Source organism: Syngnathus leptorhynchus, chromosome 10, assembly GCF_054491065.1.
Source record: "Syngnathus leptorhynchus isolate UIUO chromosome 10, UIUO_Slep, whole genome shotgun sequence".
Classification (NCBI taxonomy): domain Eukaryota; kingdom Metazoa; phylum Chordata; class Actinopteri; order Syngnathiformes; family Syngnathidae; genus Syngnathus; species Syngnathus leptorhynchus.
The window spans coordinates 10238066-10260236 of NC_141204.1; the positions used below are offsets into that span (position 1 = coordinate 10238066).

The following is a 22171-nucleotide window of genomic DNA, read 5'->3' on the forward strand; positions in this document are numbered from 1 at the left end:
AAAGTCTGGGTTTCCCTGCTAAAGTTGCCGTCCCTACGACCTAACGCCAGATAAGTGGAAGAAAATGAATGCAGGTATTAATCATTTATGTGGCTTGCAATCTGTCTTATGATCCACTTAAGAAATATCTTGCTTATCTGGATGACTAGATTTTTTTTACTCCGATCCATCCATACTGCACTGTAAATCCACACAACTTTTGTGACTACGGGTGTTGCTATGGGAACGATCTTGGCAAGAAAAGTTCTTAAAACAGATGTCACTCTTGTGAGCTGAGGAGCCTGGACATTAAATGGCATACGGAGCTTGTGAATACAGCCAGTTCACTTTGGCTGGCTGCTGCCCCAGGCACTTTCACTTGCATGAATATCTTTTCTTCCCTTTGTGAGGGGGTGCAGAATTCCGGTCAAAATATTACCACAGTGTTGGCCCATACACGTACGTACATGCCATGGATATTTATTGGCAGTCATTGTTTGAAGCAGCTCTCGTGCATTCTTGCCAAAGGCAAGGTAAATACTGATGATGCACATGGATACGAAACTGTACATCAGATTAGTGCACAATTGTGCTACCGACCTTGCGTGAATATGAAGCATTTCGGATTTTGCAGGGTCAAAAAGAGAGACTGTGATTGTCGTGCCCTGTTCAATTTGTCTACTGGTCAGAGCACTCTGACATGGTTGAATCTTTTATTGCAAGAGCAGCCATGAGTCAGTCTTTATCATTTTACCTCTTAGAGGTGATCACTCATCTCTTTCCAGAAAATTTGAAAATGTCATGGTTATGTTTTCAGGTTCATCACAATTGATGCCAGCTTGTTACGCCAAACATGAAAATGTAGGTCAGAGTTTTAGACAAGCTGTTATTGCTTTATAGTACTTTACATACATATACTGTGGAACTGAAGCGATAGTGTCTGGGAAAGTACATTGAACTCATTCCATTCCATGTATTAATTGCTTTTTTTGAATTGTATTATTTCAACCTCGATTGTACTTATAATAGAGTAGACTAGACTTACGTCATTGTTGCAGAAATAAAAAATAGCAGGATATTTTAGAAAGAGTATAAGCTTGCCAAGCTATGCTTTAACAGATAATGAAATAGGACAAAAATTCTGTGTTTATCATTGTAATTATGGCAACAATTAGTACATATATACAGTATCGTCACAGTTTATACTCCAGATGTATACAATACGTACTTGAGTGTCTATAACTTAGTACATGTCCAGTGCAGCAAATGAACATAAACTGAAAGAAAAAAAATTGCAGAACCATTACGACAATAAAATACTGTACTTGCAAATAAACATCATATTCAAACAGACCTTTCTCTTCTCCCTTTCTCCACATAATTCAGCTTGACATAATACTGTGCCACATTTATATCATTGCCCCTCCCTCGGTACACCTTTTGGCCTCAATTGAGGTTAATTACCTCGAGGCTCAAATGGAGCTATCTTCTTCTGTCCCCACACTTGCCCTGTGTTCTTTTTTCTGAAGCTTCCCTCCCCTCAATTTCAGATTTACAGGGCAATAATAGAGCAGCGAATGGTGAGTGAGCAACACAGACATGGGTTAATCTGTTGATCCTAGCTGTTGTGCACTTTGGACTTAGCATCTGGGCGTAATGTATTTCTTCTCTACAAACTATCTGAAGAGAATGATTTCTAATCCACCAGATCAGGTTCATTATAAGAATGCACATGAAAAGAAGAGCAAAGTATGAAGCAATTTATAGTAAGAGCGCATGGCTGAAAGGTAGAGAAATATTGACAGAGCAACTGAATTTGTAATCATATAAGTCGCATTATTTTCTTATTCAAGTCTGGGGACTGACTGATAAAGGGGCATCATATTGGAATTGCTCTGAACTGACCCTGAAATAGTTAATTCTATTCTTCTGAAAATATATCATTATTTGGGGACAGTTTCTGAGCTCTGTGTGGTGAATGTCATATTTTTTCATTCATAAATATGACAACGGGCGGGCATCAAACCCTCTGAATCATTGGAGAAAGCAATTCATTGAACATGTTTATCCGTAAGCACATTTGTAGACCAGACATGACACTTTTTGGGGAAAAATAAAAATGTACTTATTTCATTTTTATTATTCTGACCACCGCTGCCAAGCAACTAACCTGACTGTTGAAATTAAATATTAATGATAGCTTTGGAGGTGCATTGGATACATCATCAAAACTGAAGGCGTTTTAGAAAACATACACACAGGAACTCTATTGAAAAGCAAAGACAGCAATGATTAAGAAACATCATTTCAAAGAACAGAAAACCAAAATATGCAACCTTTTATTTGAATGTGAACCAATCTAAGTAATTCCATTGTTTGTCCATACAGTCACAAAGCAGTGAGTGCTGTGTTCAATAATCTATATCCCTGCGGGTGAGGGGATGGACAGCTGAAGTCGACATGACCTAAAATGACCTTTCAGTCAAAAGATTGACACATAGACTTCAAGATTTCAAAATCATAGTTTTCAGTCATCCAACCTTGAGTGAGAGGAAGCATACTTCTCATGTTTTGGTTACCTAGCAAACCTATGTGTGTGTGCGTGCGTGCGTGCGTGCGTGCGTGCGTGCGTGCGTGCGTGCGTGCGTGCGTGTGTGTGTGCGCGTGTGTGTGTGTGTGTGTGTGTGTGTGTGTGTGTGTGTGCATGTGTGTGCGTGCGTGTTTGCGTGTGTGCTGTCCTCTATTGAGCAGCAAAGAATACAAAAAAGTTATAAATGCAAAGTTTGAGTGACTACCAAAACTTTGGTCCCCGAGTGCATGTACAATAAATGCCAATATTAAGAATAGTATGGATTTTTCTTTTTTTTTTTTTTTTTTTACTCTTCCGCAATGCACTGCGTCAAATACTTTTGATTGTAATTTCATTTTTAAAAAATGCATTGCAGTGCTGATGCAGTTCAACCCATCAAGTTGTTGTTCTGCACTCAAGACCGTGCATACTGACTTTATCGCACACGAGCCACGTTTTCATATGCAAGTGAATAGTTTTTGCTGAGCCTGTTTGCAGAGTCTTCTGTTTCGTATACACAATGTAGCGGAGAGATAGAAGAGTTTGTGTGCTGTCAGCTGGTCAGGACAGAATATATTGACATAGGACGTAAGTGAATTACTTCCAGTTGGACTTGACTTGACTTTCAGGGTTATTTCATTCAGCTCTGTCCGTGCTATTGTTTGCCTTCTTATTGAGAAGATCTTTTTGATAACATTCACATGTATGGCTTGTGTCCATCTACAGATTGCATAGGGGGCCTCTCCAGCTCTCTGACAAATACACACCGGGCCTCTCAAAATGGATTACAATAAAAGCAAGAGAGCAGTCAATGTTTCTGAATAATACTGTATAGTATAGTTTAGTGTAGCGTAGTGTGTGTGTGTGTGTGTGTGTGTGTGTGTGTTGTCATTTCTCAAGTAATCCCCCTGGAATCTAATTAGCTGTTTCATGTATCTATAAACCCTTTGTTTACATTTATGTTTGCATGTTACGATACAGCAATAAGCATGACACGTTCCTCATATATAAAGTAAAGCTAGCAAAGAAAGTGCAGCAGGGAAAAGGCTCAGACAGTGAGGGATGAAACAAGTGGATGCAGTGTGAACAGGTTAGAAGTGGTGGGTCAGCCTAAGGTGGAGTGAAGAAAGGAAGAGCAGCAGAAGATACATCCATATTGCATGAAAGAGAAATCCACATTGCTAGTCCACCACCTTCCCCTTGCAGGGGCTTCTGTGCTGCATCCCAGGGGTTCTGTTGAATTAAGCACAACGACAGTCTCGTTTGGCTCTCTGACGTTCTTATCTGTTTTTTTTCTCACTCACTCTCCATCCATCCTTCCAACTAGGGAACACCAACAGTGTTTTTTCCCTGGACTACATAAGTGGTGCACTGACAGTGAACGGCCAGCTGGACAGAGAAAACCCACTCTACTCAGCAGGATTCACTCTTACTGTCAAGGTGAGTTGAGAAACGGGGGTGGAAGGGTTGATTGGAGTTGATGCATTCAACATTTTTTATGGATTATTCGACACCACTCATTTACTCAACTATGGGTTCAGTAGATTGTTCAAGGATACTTGGACATGGTCTCAATGGCCGGGCAATCGAACCTAGTTCCTCTGGATTGGTAGAGCAGCACTCTATCACTGAGCCCAACACACACTTATTCATTCTGCAAAGGTCTATTTTTTTTTTTTTACACAAATGAATACAAAACCAACATGCACAAAACTGGGCCGCGAAAAGCTTCATAGATCAACCGAATACATTTAGGTAATTATCTGAATAATGGTGCATTATTATTATTATTATTAGCGTTATTATTTTATCATGTGAGTCAATGTCATCGAAACCGGCAAACCCAGAGAATAATTTTGGCCCCTCCCAGAAACCCAAATACAAAGATATGTTTTTGCTTATATTAATACAGCCCAAGTGGAGGTCTGTGCTCGACTTTGTGTTGTTGTCAAATATGATCCTTGTGACATTGCTAAAACAAGGCATCTTTGCACAGTACTGCCCTTGTGAATAAGAAATTCACTTTCAAGTTCAAGAGTTCATCTAACACGGGTAGACTGATAGATAATGTGCTCTTGCACAATTCTCATCCTGATAATGTGCTAAGGCATTTGTGGTTTGATCCTTTGATAATGTCCCTTTTGCAGTTTGGTGAGCAGTAAACAGCCTGCGGTCTGTCCAGGGAGAGTTTGTGGAACTGAGTAGCACAAGATAAAGGAATAGAATTTAGTAACCATGCTCATGTGCAGGGCTGCTCCCTCTCTTTGTCCTCCGTTTTTGAAGTAGATGCTGTCTCTCAATTCTTCTGTCCCTGCCCTGAGCCTAAAGTGTATCACGCTTGCCTTGCACACCCTCTATCTTCTCAACTTTCAACCTCTGCTTTCTGCCCCCCCTCCACCCAGTAATTTCTTTTCAGCCACCATTGTGCACACTGTGCTGTGCAAGAGGATGCGTGAAATGGATGTCGAATAGCCACTGAAAGTAGAAAGATACACAATCACAGAGCTTTTGTGACTGCAATGTTGAAGAGTAAAGTTCGATGTTATGTTGAGTCAAATCATTTGCACTTGAGTTGCACGGTAATGGTGCTTACGATATGATTCCCTAAAATTCACCTATTTGCACATTCAGTAGCTGTTCATGTTCATATAAAACGTGATTGTGTTTTGGAATGGGAGATCTCTAGTCTCTCTCACACTTTCTGGTTGAATGCAAAAAGTGATACTTGCAAACATATTCCAATCTTAGATCGTCTTTTTAATTGAAATCAATAATTATAATGAAGAAAAAAAAGAAGTGAAAATGCTGGGGAAAAAATGTCACCCTAAAATGTATTTATAAGATATAGATTTTTTTCCCCACTACCTGCACTTTCTCTCTGCTGATGCTTCTTTGGTGATGCTGTTATTGATTTTTTTGTATGGCAGAGTAATATGACTAATTTTTCAACTTCAGACTAGATAATGCTGAGATTATGAAGGCAAAGTGACTGGGTACGATTGAGGCTGGATTTTCTTTATTTTTTGGACACAAGCAGTATACTCTCCTGCTTGTAGCGCTCCTCTATCAACTATCAGACCATAGAAAGCCCAAGCCCATTTCTAGCTTTCTCCCCCCCCCCCCCGCTTTTTTTTTTTCTCTTTGCAGAAGCTTCAATACTCAGACAGCCAGAGAGAGAAATTGTGTAATTAGGTCTTCTCAATTGAACTATTTTCTCTGAAATCTCATTGTGTCTGTGTGTGTGTATTGGTCTACACGTGAAGGTCCTCCTTTGGCCTCACTTTGAGCCCCTTGATTCATCCAGTGCTCTTTTTGATTCGATAAATGAAAAGCTGTAAATGCCTGTCTAGATTGTGTGCTGACAGCTCCGTCAGAAATTACATTTAATGTGACGTATTGTGTCTTTTGTCTTCGTCTCGTCATACGTCTCCTCCACACAATGGTCGCTTCCTTTCTGGTTCCCCTTAAGGCCACCGAGTTGAAAGAAGATCGCAGCCCGTCCGATGCTACGGTCAGGACCACCTTCACCATCCTGCTGATCGACAAAAATGACAATGCCCCAAAGTTCAACAGTTCTGAGTACCGTGTCCGCATCACTGAGCTTGCCCAGGTGGGCTTTGCGCTGCCCCTCTTCATTCAGGCCGAGGACAAGGATGAGGTGGGTGGATGGTTGCGGCTGCTTCTAAGCATAATGTTGACTTGATAATGTTCTCCGTCAACAGTAATTGTTAAGACATTTTTAAACAGCACATGTAATGTTCCTGCCACTTCCCATTAGCCTTATCTATTTTCCAGACAGTCACAACACATGCACACATTTTAAGCTTTCTTCTTTCACTCCATCTGTCTCGTTCTTAAATTCTGCGCACATGCTTGTGCACACAGCCGACACCTGCACATTGGACTTTGCTACAATTTAATTTGCTCTGGAAGAGATGGGACAGAGCATCAAATTATGCCTAACGAGGAAAATCAATCACACGGGGTGCAGATAAGCAGAAAGCTAGTCAACTCTGATTGATTTAGGCATAGAAGCAGTCAGGGTGGAATTTGTCAGATAACTGCAAGTCAAGTGGCTGGTGAGGGACGCAAGAGAGGAGAAGAGAGGTCGTAAAAATACGTAAACTAACGGGGACCCTGAGTGTGTTTAATATCTTGCTCAATTGATTGTGCACATGCATCATGCTGCATAAGAATAGTTTGAGTGTTTTAGCAAGAAAATATTAAGAATAATAAATTAAATAATATAAATTCTTGCAATTACGTTACCACATTTCCCAGAATGGTTGCTTAAAATAGTATGGGATTTTAAAAATTTTCATTTATTATTTTTTTTATTTCATTTATTTTTTTCAGTTTCGTTAGTTAAGTATTCAGAGTGTGTGTGTAAATTGTCATTATTTATAGTATTTTTTTAAAGGCTTCTTTTTAGTTTAGTTTTCATAAGTTTTAGTATGAGTTTAGTTATTTGGGGTATTTCTATCACAGCATGTATTGTCATGTTAAAACTTGACAAAATGCATTATAATCTTTTTTTTTTTTTTTTTTAAACACACAAAAATTCTTAAGTTACATGCATCACAACGCTTACGTCTTGACCAAATTTAGGACTGTCTCCCATTCCATCCCATGTTTGCCAAGTTGCCAACTTTTAAAGTGGATATGTACCTTAAATTCCCATTCAAAAGTATTCCACTCCTCCAAGCCACTTGCTTTTACTGTATCTGTGAGTCATAGTCAAATTAGACAGACAGACAGACAGACAGACAGACAGATTAAAATCAACCCCAAAAGCGTTTGTCCTTGCAATAATAGTTGATAGCAGACATGCCAGAGATTGATGCATTAGTTTCAACTGCATGTGCATGTTATAGAGGTAATTTGCTTTTGTTTTGATTTGCTGTTGTGATCTGGTAAAACCCACATGTCAGTAATGATGTGCACACTCATTCACACTCGGCTACACTTGAACAGGAATCTTACATTCTTGCAATCCAGGAAATTATGGGCAGATGTTTTATTTTTGAGACTATGACACAAGCGGTAGTTACCTCTCTCTCCCACTCTCTGTTTGGCTGTTAGTTCTTTCATCCGTTCTTCCGCTTGGCTGGCATTTATACAACTTTTTTTTTTTTTCTGCTGGAACCTGTCAACAAACTTTGTGGATGTCACTCCTGACAGGGTACTTTTATCAGGGTTTCTAAAGGCTGAAGTAAATGGACGAGCAATTATATTTATGGGCAGTTTGAGGTGACATCCCTGCATATCGGATGGTCTTTTAAATAGGAGCCATCAGCCACAATGGTTCTCACACAGATAAAAACAAAAACAAGGGGGCTATTTGAGCTGCCAGCAAAATACCAATCGACCAGCCCACTCATCTTCCTCTGTCTGCCACAGTGGTGCTGTGACCGGCTGCCCTGTAGCTTTCAAGAGGACGGGGAGGCTCCAGAGATGGTTTCTTGGCAGCCACGGACTTCTCATGGTTGTGGTGTCATTTTGACCCCACCTTGATTTATATTCATGCTTTTGTACTTGAGGGATTATCTGTGTTTGAAAGACACGAGCTGCTCTTTTTTTTTTTTTTTTTTAGAGGTTATTTGGAATTTCATGTCGGATCAAAAAGTATTTCTGCGGCATAGTTAATAATTGTAAAGTTCCGACTCTAGTGCCCCCTCTTTTCCAACTAAAACATCATCCAACATAAAGTCAGCAGCATTATGTAAGCCAGAACCAAATCCCCGATGTACGTTTCTGCATTGAGCTAGATAGTCACGCTTGTCATCAACGATCATAACATCTCTTTCTGCTCATAAAACACTTCTTAAATGTATTAAAACAAATAGAATCCTACACTTTGATATATGTAAAAAGAATAACTGGAAAATCCCTTTGGAGACTGTCCAAATAAAATCTCCATACAGAGAAAGTGGTATCAGAAAGTTGCCGCCAGCATTGATCTCCTCTCTACCGATACTTTGAAAGTTGGTTGAACTTTTTTTTTTTTTTTAATGTGTGAACCTGTAAACGTCCGTAGGTCAACTACAACTTTTTCTAATATTTAGACTCCACTAATATTTTCACTTCACACATCTTGTCTGCTTCTGGATTTGCTGTTGTTCTGTCTCTGCTTTAAGTAGCTCGGCTAATTTGTATCATAGAAATACTAAAAACACAGTTTGCTCTCGGTTTTATTTCAGAAAAATATGAGTTTGTTGTTGGTTAAATAATGCATTGTGATTTCTCTCTTATCTTTCCTTTGATAGGGTGTGAACAGCATGTTCCAGGTGTTCTTGACAGGGAACAACTCTGAATACTTCACCATCTCCCCCACGGCCGTACAAGGCCGTGCCGACATCAGAATTAGGGTTGCGATGCCACTAGACTACGAGCACATCCGCAGCTACAGTTTTTCTGTAAGTTAAGAACTCATGTGCTAACTTGAAACGAGGAAGAGGTGTGAAAAATGGACTACTAAAAACGTTCTGTGTTGAGTGTAAGATATCCTTGATGACACAAAGAAACATATCGACTCCAAATTTCCTTGATGGACATAAAAGCCATTTCCTATCAGCAACAAAGTTAGAAAAGTGTATGAAGTACTATTCCAGAACAATGAAGACTTTTTTTGAACTCCAAAATTTTGAAATTAAAGTTGTTTGAGTTTTTTCAAGCACATTTTGATGTGCACCTTCTGTGACCTTAAAACAATTTGTGTCTGATTAAAATGTAAATTCTGAAATTATTGGTATCAACAGTCACACAATGTTTCATTCTTTATTTGCAGCTCTACGCCAATGAGTCCATGTCTGACCATGTGGGATTCGCTCGCATTTTTATTGACCTCATCAATGAGAATGATAACAGACCTATCTTCAGCAAATCTCTCTATAACATCAGCCTCCCTGAAAATACACCCAGCGGTACTTCCCTGCTTCGTATTCTGGTGAGTGTTCAAAGAGTGAATGCTGAATGGCAAATCCTTAATGAATGGCCAATTGCCAACTAAATGGCAAAAGATACAAAAGACCTGTGTACTTGTTATGACACTTACTTGAGCATGGGATCAGCATTGGAGAACTCCATTGGCTAGGCGTTGAAATGGAAACGAAAACAAAGTACAGCGCACAGCATCAACGGAGCAAATCAGTATTTATGTTAGGCAAATACACAATATTATCATAAATAATACAAAAAAAAAAAAAAAGAATCTAAAACAGGATTGATGTTATGGAAAAAAAAAAATATATTTATATTATTATTCATTGCCAGGCAACACAAGCAGCCACACCTGCATTCCACTTGATTCAAGTGCAAAACCCACTGTGTGAAAATCAATAGTGTTTATAGACCAGTGCTCATGAAATGGAGATTGCAGGGTAATCTAATACCCGATAAGTCTGGCTGATGTTGGTCTTGTGCAGCCTGCCTGAGAATATGGAGTACTGTTTGAAGCCCAAGAGAAAAAGATGTGAAGGCTCACTCTGAGGCATCATGAACACAGTCACCATTCGATGACGGTATCCATTGTCTGACTAGGCTCAAATACACAAAACTATGCAAACATTAAACAGATGTTGCCCACTTATGGCGAGCTGTTCACCGAGAGAGCGAAACGGAAATAAAGTCATTCACACAAACACATCTCCTTCAACTCCCTCAAAGTCAACACATGGCTAAAATCAGTGTCATTGCAGGCTTTGCTCAATTAGTGAGCCCACATGATTACAATCTAGCGTTGTGTGTTTGTCCAGTAATGTGTTTTCATAGATTTGTTTACCCGTGTGAGTCTGTCATAATTTAGTTCATTAGTAGTTTAGACAGTGAGTTACAATGTTTGTGATGAAATGAATGCAGCGAGCAGTTTATTTTCATACTGCTGTCTGATGAAACAAGTTCACGGCCAGTGTCTTTGTGGTGGTCACGAGGAGTTATTTGAAGTTGAGGTAGGATTTTACATCCATCCATTCACTTGGATGGCTAAATGCTGCCCATGTAAAGATGCTCATACATATTAGTTCTAAATATATTTTATGATTCATTTTTCATTTTTTTGGGACTAGCCACTACTGCCAAAAGAAAAAAAAAACGGACAAAACAAGACCTTGCAAAGCAAAATATTTTTTATGAAAATGCAAAAATGAAAAAATAATTCCTAGTAAATCATTTTACTATCTTCAAAAAATAACAGATTTAAATGACTTGTTATTGCAAGTCTTGCATCTACTCTCAAATGAACCTCTTGTGCGAGTATATTGTCACCATCCGGCATGTAACTTCATAACGTACCATTCATTGTTCTCCACGGCTTCATTCTCTAAACTTCTCTAAATGTGTTGAGAGACCCAAAGGTGTCAATTGTCTGCGAGAGGCAAAATAAGGTTGCCAGATGATTTTTATTGCAAAAAAACAATGATGGCTTTCTCATTTTAATGGTGTGCATGTCCAGACATAATACCTATACAATGACTTACTGCCAAACTAAATTGCCTATCATTGCAATAATCCTTGAAGTGGATGTAATGTCTGCAGTCGAATGAGTTTGTTTGCGATTGAGACAGTTTTCTCTGCTTCAAGCCATACTTAAATTCTCAAAGCAATTAATTAATTATAAAGACTACATTATGGGTCTTGTCAGACATGTCATATCAATAATTTTCAATGGCCATTCTTCTTGTTAGTGCATGACTATGCAAAATAGTTTAAATGCAAATTATTTGCCATTATGTATTTTTCTGCAACATAATTTAGCACTTTGCATCTGTCCTCTAACAGTAGTGCTTGAGCATACATTGAATTGGTAAAAAAAAAAAGTCATCTTGAATTTTGAGTTGACATGAAAATTGGAACTATTGGTCAAGTATCCTCAGTAGATAATTTACACCTTCATGTTGAAAGAGAGTCATAAAATGAGTGTCATATGTCATAAGTGATTGCTCTTTTTTACCTTGCCATAAATATTATTATTATTGTCAAGTAGTGTGTGCTGTGCTCATTTCTGTAGCTGTCGTGGTGTAAGAGAGAGAGAGAGGGTGGAGTCTTGGTAATGTTTATACAATGCTTTATACCTATGCTAATTGGAATTATGCATGTTGTTGCCAGCTCTTCTCAAAAGTGCCCAACAAGCAATCTGATAATGTTGCTGAAAGGCTTGTTTTAGGTTAATATTCATTGCTCATCTGATCAGAGCTGATGTACAGAGGGAGCTGATGCATTTGGTCGTGCCCACTCCTGCATCCCCGTGGACACTTACGCCCAACACATAAGTACACACACACAAGCAGCTGTTTAATATTTATGCTTTGCAGTGTTACTTATCAGTATAAATATTTATTGTGATTTACTCTTTTGTCTCTATCCGTTCCTCTCTCACTCCATCTCTTTGTGTCTTTTATTTTTTTTACTCGTTAGACTCTAGACATTAGGAGCTGCTAATGTTAGTAGAAATCAACACGATTTTGCTGTGGAGGGTTACAGAGAGTATCTATCATTTTCATTAGTTTACAATTAGAATGTGAGTGCTTTTTGGCTGTTGGTTTTCTTTCACACCAAACTCCCCCAAGTATGACTTGAGTGATTTGGATTAGTGCACACGGTCATATTGGCACGGACAAAGACTTGCCCAAATCGTTTCTAGTTGGTTGGTTGGTTGGTTGGTTGGTTGGTTGGTTGGTTGGTTGGTTGGTTGGTTGGTTGGTTGGTTGGTTGGTTGGTTGGCTGTCTCACTGTCTGGTTGGTTGGTTGGTTGGTTGGTTGGTTGGTTGGTTGGTTGGTTGGTTGGTTGGTTGGTTGGTTGGTTGGTTGGTTGGTTGTCTCGCTGTCTGGTTGGTTGGTTGGTTGGTTGGTTGGTTGGTTGGTTGGTTGGTTGGTTGGTTGGTTGGCTGTCTCGCTGTCTGGTTCGTTGGTTGGTTGGTCGGTCGGTCGGTCGGTCGGTCTGTCGGTCGGTCAGTGGGTTAGCCAGTGGCTTGGTCACTGTGTTGATCAGTGGGTTAGTCGGTGAGTTGCTTGGTCAGATAACTGTTTGGTTAGCTGCTTGGTTGGCTGCTCGGTTGGCTGCTCGGTTGAGAGATCCACCCTATGCCTGAGTCCTGCCAGTGACAAAACTGGTGTCCTATCGTGATAGTAACAGCATGAGGACATATCAAACAGTACATTAGGATATGAGTTGGTATAGGAATTCATAAAAAAAAAGTTGAAGAACATGTTGAATTAGTCTGCATTTAATTTGTCGTGAAAAGATATCAAGCATGAACACATTTCATTACAAATAAATTGGGGTGATGTGCGGTTTAATCATGTCACTAAATGGGACATTTGCGTTAAAAGAACATCCCTGCCCTAGTTCTGGCTGCATGTTAAGCATGTCTATTGTGACTATGTCATGTCTTGATTCTGCTCCCTCATCATTCGACGATACTGCTGCTACCACTTTGTTCCTTTTATTCAGCGTGTGTCTTCAGTGTCGTCACAACTCTCTAATCTCATTCCTTCATCGTCGAGGACAGAGGCAGAAAGAGAGGGGGAGGATGAAGGCCTTTCAGCAACACGGAGCTGCCAGCTGCTTTAAGCCTTTTCACTGGCAGCTCAAACTGGATCCACAGTTTGTGCGTCCAATACAGTCCCCCACCTTTTTCTTTGCGCCTCTTTTCTCCTCTTCTGAGTTAAAGGCTATTTTTTACCTCTTCACATGTGCTTAGAATAATTATAGATTCCTAAACTTAATGGCGGATATTTTGCCGCTGCCACTGTCACGTTAACACACGGGCAAATATCTTATAGCATAATTTCGTCTAGTTTAACAATGACAGACTACATTAGGAATTGTAAACATATTTGATTACAATCTGAGAGCCTCAGTCAAATCAGATTTTTATTAAAGCAGAATTTTAGCCAAGTGTGTTGTTTTCTGTTACCCAAAGTACCAACAGGCTTATCATCACCTTTAGGATCAAATATATGCTAAATGAAATTTATTGATCTACACCAAAACGTAGTGGCCCCATTCGCTGGTCCATGTGCATGTCTATAAGCTTTGTAAAAATTGGTTTTCTATATTCTGTCATCTCAGTTTAGAAAGTGATCTTTAACCAAACCGGTTTTATTTTTGTGTTAAAGGCATATTCAAATAGTGTGAATTCTCTTGTGCAACAATATGTATTTCTAAACATGTTGTTTTGAATATTGTTGTTATGCCTTTGCATATAGACCGATGTACATTTGGATTGTCAAATTTCCTAAACTTAACTGAGTCAAGGCATATATTTTGCGTCTCGTATCACACCAGCAAACAAAAATGTCACAAAAAGTATATGTCCTGAAATAATGAGTTTATCGCAAACTACTGACCATTGTACATGATCCCACCGAGTGCCACACATACTCAGGTACTCATATTGTGAGCTATACACACATACGATAAGTGTGTTTGCCTGCTGGCCTCCCCTCTCTGATGGAAAGAAACACATCATTTAACCAAACTGGTCAACTGAAAACTAATTTCTCTTTTGTAGTTAGTGCCTGAGGCCCTGTGGGGGTTTTTAGACTTTATATTGGCAATCAGCAGCTCACTGACTTTTTGTGCACCAACTCCTTAACAACTTTTTTGAAAAAGAATGCTGACGATAATAGTTAGATGCAGTGGATATTTTAACCCTTTAACTTTCACTGTACAGTCACATTTAAGCACAGGATCATTAGTCTACGTATACTGCTGGCATCAAAACTTAATTTGGAATTTTATTATTCATTATTTGGTTTTTGCAGTTTAGCATAATTCTAATATTGTAGCTAAAGGAAAAGAACAAATGTATATGTAACATCTATATTAAAAAATATATAGATACCTGCTATAACTCCCATAGACACTTTGGGCTCTATTAAAACTGTGCATCAAAAATGTATATGAAGACAGTAAGATTTTCATTCTGATGCAAACCTAAAAATCACCCAAAGCTAGAAAACCAAAATCACTGCTCATATGCGTTTTTTGTTTGAATTTATGCATAACTGAAATTTGTCAATTGTGATTATCTCATGATATTGGTTGCTAATTCACCGTCCAATTCTGAATCCTTGTCGAAAAAGAACTTAATGTACAGTATAATGATAATAACAAATGGATACATAATACCCAGTTATTAGGTAAAGTTGTAGTTGAAACAGTTTTCACATCCTTTTGGGATTGTATGCATCTAAAGTTGAACGTCTTTGACTTGCAGTTGGCAAAGTGACTTGTCCACACTGTCATGCTGATTGTTCAGAGGATGGGAGTTAATGACTGATGGGGGGGGGGGGGGGGAGAAAAGATGGCTATCGCTTTTACTTCTTAACCTCGCACCCATCTCTCTCTCTCTCTCTCTCTCTCTCTCTCTCTCTCTCTCTCTCTCTCTCTCTCTCTCTCTCTCTCTCCTGTCGCTGCCTCGATAGCTGTCACGCTAACACCCCCACTGCTATCATTGGAGCACTTATGGGCCTGTCACTCACCTGGGAAAGAGGGAGCAAAAGAGAGACAGAAGCATCAAGGAGAAAGAGTGTGCACAGGAGATATGTAGTGCATGGGAAGAGGGAGGCGGAGTGGGGGGATGCAATGCTGAAAGAGGGAGTAAAACCAGAAGGAATGTGTGAAAGATAAAGGAGAAGTGGGAGAAGGAGGGATGAATAGAAATTCAGAAATAAAGAGGAAGAGAAGAAGATGAGTTACGTTTAAGGATGAGCTCTGAGACACAGCAGATGAAACCTCTGAGGTTAATAAAAGAACCTGACTGGAGTTCTAATGACTTTGTATGTATTTGGTGTCCCTCTTTGCAGCGTATGCTTCAGTGCATTTGACAACAAAGGGATAAAGACATTAAAAAAAAAAATTGATTTACTATCCACAGTGATGTGGAAGAAGGTCTCTGTGAGTTTTATTTTATAAGAATCAGAAAAACACTATCTCTGATACATAATCACAAGTTTTCTCACAAGGCTATAGGGGTCATTGAGAAGTCTTCTTTGCCTTACCCCATCTGGGGTCATTACAGTAAGTCCACATGATTAATATTTTATGCTGGATGTCCTTTGTGATGGAACCTTCCCACTTATTAGGGCTTGGAACAGTGATTTCAAATGTAAGTTTATTTTAATCGGCAATTAGCTGGCATCCAATCCAGAGTGTGCCCTCTCTCTCAACAAAGGTCAGCTGATGTAGGCTCAAGCACACCTGCAACCATAGAGGGGATATAGAAGATGAATGAATGGATGGATTTTTATTATTATAGAGTACTATACAGTAATATCTGCTAAAAAAAAAAAAATTTTAGTATCAGGGTCAACCTCTTTCTTTTCTTCTTTTTTTTTTTTTTATAAAGCCCTCTGAGTGTCATAAACTATACCAAGGTTTTTTTTTTTCGTTTTTTTACAAAAATGATATGACATTTAAATGTTCATTTTTACATATTATGAGCCATTGGGGGTTGAATATTTTGGGGCATTTTTTTTAAAAAAGTTCCTCTGAGGTTTTGTTTGTTGTTTATGCTCTCACGGGCCATATATACTCTAGCCTAGGGGAATTAGGTTCTCCATCCATTTTTGCTCCAAAATTACGGCAAAATAAAACATGTCTGCAGTATATCCAGACCATATAGACCTTGTTTGTGCCATTTGTTGACTTCCAATTGTGCTCAAGCCCACACAGCTTCTGCAGCTACATTCTTTGTGCCGAAGTCAAAAAAATGTCCAGCCGTGAACTAAGCATGAACACAAGATACTAAACCCAGTCTGATTGTCGGTATCTGTATCCACTCATTTCTCCAAGAAATGTATTACTCCATAACAATCTTGTATTTCTTTTGTCCAGGCTACAGATGGGGACCTTGGCACATTTGGTATTGTGCGTTACTTCTTCAGCGATGAGCCAGACCAGTAAGATTCATTTACAAATTCACTTCACTGTATCATATATATATTCTCTGGCAAAGGAAAATGCAAAACGAGAGGAAGCATATCCAATGCCATCACTTTAAACTTGTCCTTTAAACTTGCCCTTCCAAACAATGCATGGTACAAACCATTCAGCAGCCTCTACACTTGTTGTCATCAATTTGCACAATATCTTGGATTGAGTGAAGACATAATTTAGATTTTAGGAAATTATCACAATCTGAGTAGATCACATAAAACGCCAATGCCGCATGTAATTTCTTGGAGTGAACATACAATTTAACACCCACTTTTTGGCAAGTAAGTCAGTCAATGAATCGATCAATTAATCAATCAATCCAATCTAATGTGATGATACATGTCTCCACAGCCAGGACCATCAAGCCAATTATTTGTCTTGTCTTGCAGGTTTTCCTTAGATGCCGAGACAGGTTGGGTGATTCTGCGGTCCAGTTTGGATTACGAGTTAATGCGTCGCTTCACATTGACTGTGTTGGCGAGGGACGGCGGTGGAGAGGAGACCACCGGGAGAGTCAGAGTCAACGTATTGGACATAAACGACAACACGCCACTCTTCCAGAAGGAGGTTTACGTAGGCTCGTTGAGAGAGAACGAACAGGCTGTCCAGCCAGTGGCCCGAATCAGGGTGAGGGGATAAATGAAATGAATGAAAAGAATATATCTAAATATATATAAAAAAAATAGTTGGTCGTACTTTACTGAATTTCCATACTAATATACGTACTGTGTATACTCAGTTGATGTTTTCATTCATCTAGTTCCTTGTTCTCCTCTGTGTTTTACTGTATAGTCATGTAGTTCTGTGCTTGTGTGCACTGTATCCAAGGAGATCAGACTGACCTGTTGTGTTTGCTATTTGTCACTGCCACACAAAAGCCAGAGGTGCACGGGCACAATGGTAACTAATGGCTCAGCACTTCTTTTGATTGTGCCCTCAAGAAAGCCTATTACATGGCTTGTAACGGAGAGTCCAGCCATGGTTTTCCCTTCCACAGTGCACAGTGGCAGCTTGTGTTTACACTGCAGGACTCCAAGCGATTACTTGGTTCAACGCCTGGCTCGCTGTGTTTGATGAGTCTAAGCTAACCTTAAACGCTTTTGATATTAATAAGCTGCCCTAGAGGAAGGAGGAAGCCACATGTCACCAAATGCTGGGTCAGCAGACCCCATGCGCTAGACTTAGCATGGCCCACTAGACAAGCATAAAGAGCCAGGCAACAAAGTTTTGTTGAAATTGGTTGGTAATAAAAATACAAGATGTAAACAGAGGTTTACGTGTTACAGTGATAGACTTTGCTGATGTTTTCTAAGAATTGTTTGATTTACTATGGTTGTCCTTGTCCAAATGGATTTAAATCAAAATATGGGCTCATGTAAGCAGAAGATTTGACAACATGCCCAACAGAATGATGCCAGAACACTGAAAACATCTGGAAGAGTAATGACTAAGTCCAGCCAAAAACAAAATAATGACGGAGTGGTATCATTGTTGTTATTATTGTAGGTTACCTCTGGAAATGTTTTTTTTTTTTTGGCCAGTTTTTAGCTAAGTTTTTGTTTTGATATCCTGAGGCTTATAGCTGGAACCGGCTTAAATGTGGGCAGTAAAAAGCTGGCACTGGTTAAGTTTTTTTTCCCCCTTTGCACTCACTCACTCAAAATCTATAACTCTAGATTTCTTCTGTACCTTTTCTTGCCCGCAGGCAACAGATGAGGATTCTCCTCCTAACAACTTCATCACATATGCCATCATTTCAGCTTCGGCTTTCCCTCACTACTTCAGTATCATCATGGTGGAGGGATATGCAGGTGTGTTTCGCATTGAAAACATAAAAATGTATTTTTGGGGTCAGTTAACCATGGTGTGTGCTAAATTTTGTAGTTGCCAAAAATCTGAATTAATCCATTATGTAGGACAATTCGAGACTAACCATCTTAGTAGGAGCAGGTTTGCAGTAGACTCTTCTAATTAACATGACTCAGCTTCAGTGTGCAAATCAAGGTCCAAAAAGGAACACTTGGATGAGTTTGGTATGAAAGAACATGACCTCTTATGTAAAATCAGATCAATGGACACATTCCCCTACAGATAGAATCGCTTCGAAAGTCTTCACCAATATGGAAAGGCTTACCCTTTCTTATAATTTCCCTTCATTAGTGATCAGCGTAACCAGGCCTCTGGACTATGAAAAAATTCCCAGTGGAACAATCCATCTGACGGTTATGGCCAAAGACGGAGGAAACCCAGCGCTCAACAGTACTGTCGCTGTCACAGTCGAGGTTATTGTAAGTAGAGCCCTACAAAATACACACGTACAAGGACACACAACATGCGTACTTTGTAGAAGTGGTATACAATCTAAACTAGTTGCTAGACAATTTCTGGGTACATTTGGACAAATATGTATGTATGTAAATATGTAAATGAAGTCAATTAAAGAGTAAATTGTCTATTATTGTGAATGTAGGTTTTTGTTAGTCAGCTGTAAAAGGCTCCAGTGCACCTGTGACCTGAAACGGCACAAGTGGTGGAACATAGGTGGATTGATGGAGGATACAACTAAAATATAGTAACTGTAGGACTGTTATGGAAATTTAATGAAATTGTTTGAATTGTGTTTAATAATTCCAGTATGATACCTCCTCAAAAAAACATTTGCTAGTATAAGTACTATCAACACAACAAAGTGGTTCTCTGGACAAGCTCTCCAACTGGATTGGATTGATGGAGGATGCAACTAAAAAAAATAACTGTAGGACTTTTATGGAAATTGGATTAAATTGTTTGAATTGTATTTAATAATTCCAGTATGATACCTCCTCAAAACACATTTGCCAGTATAAGTACTATCAACACTACAAAGTGGTTTTCTGGACAAAGCTCTCCAACTGTTTGTTTTGCAGTTTAGCAACAATCTTGAGACAGCAAAAGTATTCAAACAACTATTATGCTTACGATAACATAAAGGTGCAGAAGGTATACAGAAATGAAAGAATGTGCCTTCACTCCGTTGTGAGATCTTCACCTACAATAACAACTTATACCTGCAAAAATACACTTTCCCTTTCCTCTAAAACATTGATAGCGGATTCGCCATCCGTACTTTCAAAAAGGCTGCTCATATTTTTGAAAAGGTTTATTTATCATTTGATATGGAAAAATTGGAAATGTATCATTATAGTGTGTGTACAAAGTGTGCATTGAAAATCAACTCAATGTCTTTGTTTTTCAATCACTGATTGATTTCAATTACTGAGGACCAAAGGGTTGATCAAAATAATATATCCTACCGACATTATTAGATGACACAAACTATATGGTGTTTTATTTAATTATATTAATGCTTCCGAGAGAGTTTCGAACCATCAAAAATAAACATACATGTTGCTAGTCAACCGTCATTTTTTTTGTGCCCTACATAAGGAAGAAATGATGTTGGGGCAAATATTTACCGCAATGCAAAAGCCATCAGGGAGACATGATCATAATTTTGTATTCCGCCCATATCTTTCTTGCTTCCTATTTCCCTCGTCAGTTTGCCACAATGTTGTGACTCATGCCACAGTGGTTTATCAACTGATGACAAAATCACACACAATGCCCAAGCGTAACATGGAGACCGCATAGATAACGGCGCCAGTTACTGTTGCTCAAGTGTTAACATTTTTTATGCAGCTCGCACAGGAAAAAAATCTCTCTATGAATAACTAGACAATGAGATGGGTTGGTGCGACAAAAAGAGTGGAATGCAATCCAGTCCTGCTGTGGGGGGAAGTGAATATGAAGGTTGATGCTGATCCACAATATAAATGTTGATAACTCTCAATTTTCAAGGTATCGGGTGTCATTGAGCATTTTATGGGAATAGTGGAGCCTTGCCTTTCCGAGTCCACCAGATGTTGCGCTGATGGAAAAAAAAGCATGTTATTTTACCCAACAGTGTAGCAATTTAATTGGAAATGAATCTGTATGACTCAACATATATCGGGCAGTACATGAGTGGTTAGCACATATGGCCAACACTTCTGAAATCGTTTATGATATAATTTAGCTTTTCAGGAAATTTCCCAAGTGTATTTCTTTCTACCTCACAACAAATAGCTGCACAAATTAGTGACCAGAAATTAATCCAAGCAATTCTTTTAATCTACATGGCTGAGCATAATTGACACGCTGCTTGTGAGAGTGCATTTTTTTTAATGAATCACAAATACATTTATTTTTTAAATTGCAGTGTATTGCCAATGAAGGAGAAATATGTTCATACCAGAGCTGTTGAATGTATACAGCTTGTTTTTCCAACATATATGGGCTCTCATTGTTCCCATCACTGAACAGCTGTTGATGTTGATACTTTCTACCACTTCCAGGATGAAAATGACAACCCACCCGAGTTCAGCAAGCCATCCTATATTGTCAAGATTCCAGAGAACATTAATGCTGGTGAATAAACCTTTACATTTAGACTAAGTGCCTTCAAAGCACTTCCTGGCTTATACAACACACACACACACACACACACAATTATATGTGTACAAATCACATTATCTAGCCTCTGTTTTGTGCTGTAGGGTTTGCTTTTTTTTTCTCCCTATTTTGCATTGTCTTCAAGCCTATACTGTTTCATTTGTTCAGATTTTGTACGTTCAAATAGTCCAGATGCTTGGTATTGACTATTCAAAGCTACATCATTGGCTGCTATATTCATTTTCATGCATGCATTCAGAGATGAGTTTTATCCCAGGCATTAGATTAGCTTCCACTTGCTAGAGGGAAATGAGATATTTTGACTGCCCCCCCCCCCCTCTCTCTCTCTCTCTCTCTCTCTCTCTCTCTCTCTCTCTCTCTCTCTCTCTCTCTCTTCTCTTGCTCTCTCGCTGAGGCTTCTTTTGTGTCTCAGAGATGATTTGAAGGAACACATTGGGCCGTCGCTAAGATTTACAGGAATATGGCTAAAGCCCGTGAGTCTGAGCTAAGGACCTATGGTTCTGGTTGCTCAGACCAGCCTAGACTTTAGACTTGTTTATTGATCAGGACTGTGCCAGTTACCCATGCCAAACAAAATGATGGCCTGCTAATCCATAAACCCACTGACTGTCAGAAACTGCGATGTGGATTAAGGCAAAGAATGCCATTTTTGTGGGCTTTATCTAGCTTGGCATTTGTGGTTACTTTCCTTTTTCAGTGTACATTGACTTGTAGGAAACACTTCTCTATGTAATGCATCCCAATTTGACTTCACAACAATGCTAAAAAGAGTATATTGTTCTCTGCCTCTGTGACAGTATCAATCAAAAATGGGTTGTGATATTTTTGCTCTGGTAGAATACTAAAAGTGTTTGCAGTGTTAAAACTGGTGATCTGACTGGAGCTTCACTTTATTTTCACTTTATTTTCACTTTACTAATCCGTCACCCCATGCTAGTGTCCAATGCCACAATCCATACTAATGTGCAAAAGCATGATTCTCATGACCACTCTGAATGGCATGCAAATGTGAACGTGCTTAGTCGGGATAAATAGTCACAGAGAGTAGCGTTAGCATAGCTAAGAATAAACAATTAAGTAGACATACTGCCATTAGGTGAGCCTGACAAAAACATATAGAAAAGTTGTCTTTTTAATTGTAAAATCCCTCCTATTTATTTAATTTCATACACAAATTATCTCACTGACTGTTG

The 22171-nt window shown here is 39.1% G+C and overlaps 1 protein-coding gene across 5 annotated transcripts in view; it reads left to right on the plus strand.

The window, feature by feature from the left end:
- Positions 1-22171, plus strand: part of cdh23 (cadherin-related 23) — a 120548-nt gene that overhangs the window by 57704 nt on the left and 40673 nt on the right. For all 5 annotated transcript variants that reach the window (XM_085921742.1, XM_085921745.1, XM_085921744.1 and 2 more), the window contains exons 10-18: positions 3876-3988; positions 6018-6206; positions 8815-8964; positions 9336-9494; positions 16386-16450; positions 16877-17114; positions 18193-18298; positions 18648-18775; positions 20861-20933. In XM_085921742.1, coding sequence (XP_085777868.1) covers positions 3876-3988; positions 6018-6206; positions 8815-8964; positions 9336-9494; positions 16386-16450; positions 16877-17114; positions 18193-18298; positions 18648-18775; positions 20861-20933 — 1221 coding nt within the window. The remainder of the gene's footprint in view (positions 1-3875; positions 3989-6017; positions 6207-8814; positions 8965-9335; positions 9495-16385; positions 16451-16876; positions 17115-18192; positions 18299-18647; positions 18776-20860; positions 20934-22171) is intronic.